The following is a 5,000-nucleotide window of genomic DNA, read 5'->3' as shown; positions in this document are numbered from 1 at the left end:
AAACAATGTGCAAATCCATGTAAAAAAAAAAAAAATAATAATAATAATAATAAATATAAAAGGACTAGTTAGCCTTACTCTCTGTAAAGGTAAATTATTTTTTAATCCCTTTTGGAGAAAATCTTAATATTGATCTACATTTTGACAGAAAGATACATACCCTTGTACTGTTGAACTGAAAATGAAATAACAAAAAAAAATTTAATTGACTTTTCAAAACAACGTATTAACTCTGATTTCTCTGATTATAATTCATCCCAAAATAATTTTTCTAGAGCAACTTAAAAACTAAGTCAAGAAGACCTATTCAAAAGCAGAAGAATGGAATAGATGAGCAAAGAGAAAATATGAAAGAGAAAAAAAAGAAAAAAAAAAAAAGAGGATGAGATTTGGATAGGAGAGGTGTGCAATAAAATATCTTCTGCAAGTGAAGGTAATGAACAAAAATGTTTACAGTATATTTCTCTATTTTTCTATTCTTGTTTTTTTATCTTTTTCATTACCTATTTTCCTACAAAATGACTGCATTTCTGAAGATTGTGTCTTTGATGATTACCACTTTAATGCTGGCTACCCTTTCAAGCACATCATGGTGACCTCAATTTTCCACACGGCATCAAGAGGATGTCCCCTTCCAGCCAGGCAAGAGCATTGAAATCGCCGCAACATGTTTCATCGTCACCTAGTACCAAGGTGCTACAGTGTTCAAATTACAGTAAAGCCAAATATATCAAATGTTCCAAAAACAAACAGCAAAAAAGAAAGAGAAAATGTATTTTTTGTGTAATTATATCAGGTTAATAATTCATTAGAATAAGATTACTTTCTTGCTAAAATATAAATCATATCAAGATCTACAGTATTTCTCCAGTATATCTACATATATAAAAACAAGATCCCTTACTTTAGTTTCACGCAAAAATATTTCTTACTTTAACTTACAGTTTGTTTGCATATTGCTTTATTCTATTAAATCAACTGATAAAAAAGAAGCAAGGACAAAAAAAAAATCAAGACAGAAAGTAAAGACATAACACTGTGTACCCAACATAGCTAACATTTCACCACTCTACGGACCCAATACTGTCTGAAAATGTAACAGTTCTATAAGAACAAATTAACTACTTTGTAGGAGTTGATAAATGAAAGGCAGTGTTAGAATTAACAGAACTTAGAAGAGTTAATTTCATAAGTGAAAAAAAGAGGTTAGTGTGTATACATAAAGAAGGGTATAGATTCTCAGAAGAGGAAGAGCGTGCCATTGATAAACCCAACTCAAGTAGGGAAGTACAGTCAACGTTTAACAACCTTCCACATCCAAGATTGGTCAGTGTAGACATTCAACATTTATTGGAGGAGACCCATTATAAAAAAAACAAACTCACACAAAAAATAAAAGGCCCATGTACAAAGAGCAGCCTGGAGCTCAGGCTGATTGTCCCCATAAGTGCAGTAAGAGACATTCCTGCCACCAGATGAAGCACATTGATAAATGGGTTTAAATAAGTCCTTGAATGAAATTCTTCTAATCTCAACAAACATTGACTGATCCTAAAGATCATGTGGCTTCATTTTGTAATCTCTGCCAAGTGAGTTGCCTGTGTGGCAGGTATCCCTTACTTGCACCCTAGAGGTTAGCATTTCTGAGTTCAACCCAAGCAATAGCCAAAACTGCCCAGCACACCCACACATTTCCTGGTGTTTGTCGTCTCGACCTACCGGTTTGCTCTTGATGGGCCGTTTCTGAGGAGAAGATATGACCAAAAGATCAGCATATATCACACATTTTCATCTGACCTTTATGCTCTTTATCATACATTTCCTACTCATATTTCCTGCTAAAATAAATCTTAAGGGTATTAACACTACAAGCTACCATTAATGTTTACTAAACATTTTCAGCAATGCATCAGTAAAACTATCTGGCAGTTAGACAATTTTTCTTTTTTTTTTAATGTTTCTTGTTATAGTTTACACTTATGAGGTCTTTTGTGTAGAGGTCTGGTAATGACATTTATATAAGGTTTCATCTACATTTTATGAAATTCGTCTACCATTTGGACAATCTTTAGGTTAAACTTTCCTTTCATTTAAACACAATCTAAACATTTTTCTTTCATCTATGTTAAACTACAGACTTTATAGTCTTACAACTTCTAATGTGACATGACTTCTGTAAATTTTCTTGTTTATTAGAGAAGAAATTGTCAGGTTGTTTCTAGTAAATACTACTAAGATCATGATTTCTTATGTATTAATTCTATTTTAGATATATATGTTTAAATTACTGTTTCTTTATTTGCTTTATCATATTACATCACTAATATTTGAAAAAATGAGAAAATAAAAACAGAAACACAAATTTACATTCAGTTCAGAGAAATCATGCTCCAGCATCTCGTCTAATCACATTCTGTTACTTTTCAATATTACACAATAAAAGTCAGTTCTAGATAAGGTCTTGTGTTTTTTGTCAGAATTAATACCTTTTTTTTATTTAGAAAAATATATTCATTAGTCTTAGTACACAACTATTGTCTTGGGGGAAAATGAGTGTCTCTTTCTTGTTGAAAATGCTCTGAACCAAAGATGAAACTTAGTATAATGTAGCTTTTCACAATGACAATTGTAAGACATATAAAGACAATATCATCTATTACTACTACTACTACTACTACAACTTCTACTTGATCCCTACTAATATCAATGCTGTCAAACAGAGTACTTCAAGTATAAACATTTGTCCATTTAATAAATACTTTCCAAGTCCTGAACCCATCTCCAATCATCAACTTCTTCCTTTCATTGTTAATTGTGATGCATCAAATGTTATTCATGCGTGTCTATAGGACATTAAGAGATGTATTCAAAATAAACTATATACACTTGTAAGGCTTTAATTATACAATCTTTTGCTTATCTCATTAAATCAGATCACTGGACCTGCATAACCTCAAAGTAGACCAATCTTCTTAGTTTGTGAAATATGGCAGATGCACACAATTAGTTACTATTTGGAGGATCATTCCAACTCTCTGTAAGGCTATAGCACATAGTCATATAACACAAGGTTCGACCTTGATAACCTGAACTAAATTGCTTCATAGTCTATGAGCTTTCTAAAGTCTTTGGTGGAAGATGCCCATTTTCAATTAAAAAAACTTGCTGAGTGGGGACCTGAAGGTCTGAAAATCCAAATCTTGCCAGGGTTTTAACTTTGCCCTATCCACGTACGAGCATAACTGCATCAGATATGTACCTCTAGCACCACTGTAATATTTGATGTCAAAGACTACAAGTTCTATCTAAAAAGATCAAAATACATCATAATAAAAGTCAACATGAACACACAAAAGAAACCTTTGCAGAAAGTGACAATACCACTACCATATCAAGGCAAACCATAGTTGTAGCTACTCCACACCTAACTTCATGCCTAATTACCAATGGTTGGCTGAGGCATACTTGTGGAGCTGAAGCATATTTTTTTGGGAGTCTGCACAACTGAGCTATTCTATGATGAAAAAGTACATTTCTTGAAAATGGGCAGGTTTGGAGCTTTATTTGGAGCTGTCAAATGAACAGCATATTCCAAATAACCTGGGTAGGGATCAACCTAGACTGCAAAGGTAGTCTGTCCTATATATGTGCATCAACACCAAGCATAGAGGGTTCCTTGGGTTCCCCTGCAAGTAAGGAGACAAGACTGACTACTTCTACAGATGCAGAAAATCAAGAAGGAGCCCTCTTCAAGAAGAGAGGCAGCCTGAGGAATAATACTTTCCTGTGATAAACACTCCTCTAATGCACACTTGTGTTGTGCCCAACATATGCCGGTAACAGAGTGGGGGTTCCATCCCCTAAAGAAAAAGGGCCATTAAGGCACCATCTACTACTCTACACCTAACTATGCTGTCAAACAGAGTGACAATATCACGAAAGGATGAGTGATGAAAGAACTCTAAATGGCAGCAAAAGAGGCAGTAAACTACTGCTCTCAACATCTCCAATAGAGAGGGAAAGGGCAACAGTAAGAATGAATGATGCAAATGCATAAGCTGGTACTTTGTTTAATAATTTAAAAATCAAGAAATAGTATGTAAAACATACCATAAATGAGGATGACAAGATAAAGACTTATGTCTTTGAAGACCTTCTCAACTCACATAGAGTGTTCACAATGCTTTTTCCCAGCTAGTAACTGATATCTTTGATGCTGTTCTCTCTTTTCCTGCTATTGCAATTAGCTGTATGTAGCAACTACATTGTGGAGGGATGGGCAAAGAATAGAGCAATATAATAATCATCTGTTATCACGACTCCATATTCATCTGTAGAATCAGTAACTCCATTTAGAGTTTCCCAATGTTTCAGTTCATCAATGTCTTGTTATATGAAACTCCATTATTCATATCATTACATGAAAAATCCTTGCACTCCTTTATTTCTTTTTTTCTATTCTCAGATAACTTAGTACTATCCTGAAATTTCTTTTAGCACCTAGAACATGCACACAGATATATTTTTCAGTCCTCTGTAGATAATGCAATATGTCCATTTAAAATCTAATTCTACTGAGAATCACTCGGGGAATTTGTTAATGCTTTTCTAAAATACAAAGAAAATAAATTGTTTATCTTTGTAACTTATCTATCAATAGTGGAGACACAAGGCAGGCAAATTTGACCTTCCTACGTACCTTATCCTCATCAACAGCTGGCATCCGTTCATGCTTGTAATATACCAAATAAAATATTTACACATTATTCTATGCCTGAGGGAATACTACAAGTACATTCAAAGAATAGTATTTTCTCACTACAAATTATTTTCTTTGATTTATGGTGACTTCATTAAGGTTTTAAGGGCAATAAAGATAGACATCTGAAAGCTCTAACAAGATATTATCCTTTCCCCATTGCATAAATATACTGTTTGTATTTCAGCATAATCATCTCTGGTATGGAATGGTTTATATATGGATGACTATAATATCTCTA

The 5,000-nt window shown here is 33.5% G+C and overlaps 1 protein-coding gene across 1 annotated transcript in view; it reads right to left on the bottom strand.

Annotated features, from left to right (window-relative positions):
• Positions 1–5,000, bottom strand: part of LOC122255485 (receptor-type guanylate cyclase Gyc76C) — a 190,104-nt gene that overhangs the window by 26,243 nt on the left and 158,861 nt on the right. The window contains exons 16-17 of the mRNA XM_086530667.1: positions 1,720–1,743; positions 161–175 (exon numbers count right to left, since the gene is read on the bottom strand). Coding sequence (XP_086386793.1) covers positions 161–175; positions 1,720–1,743 — 39 coding nt within the window. The remainder of the gene's footprint in view (positions 1–160; positions 176–1,719; positions 1,744–5,000) is intronic.

The sequence above is a fragment of the Penaeus japonicus genome, unplaced genomic scaffold, assembly GCF_977035675.1.
Source record: "Penaeus japonicus unplaced genomic scaffold, GWHDUDI00000001_assembly GWHDUDI00000033, whole genome shotgun sequence".
Lineage (NCBI taxonomy): Eukaryota > Metazoa > Arthropoda > Malacostraca > Decapoda > Penaeidae > Penaeus > Penaeus japonicus.
This window is presented reverse-complemented; position numbering and strand designations above follow the sequence as displayed.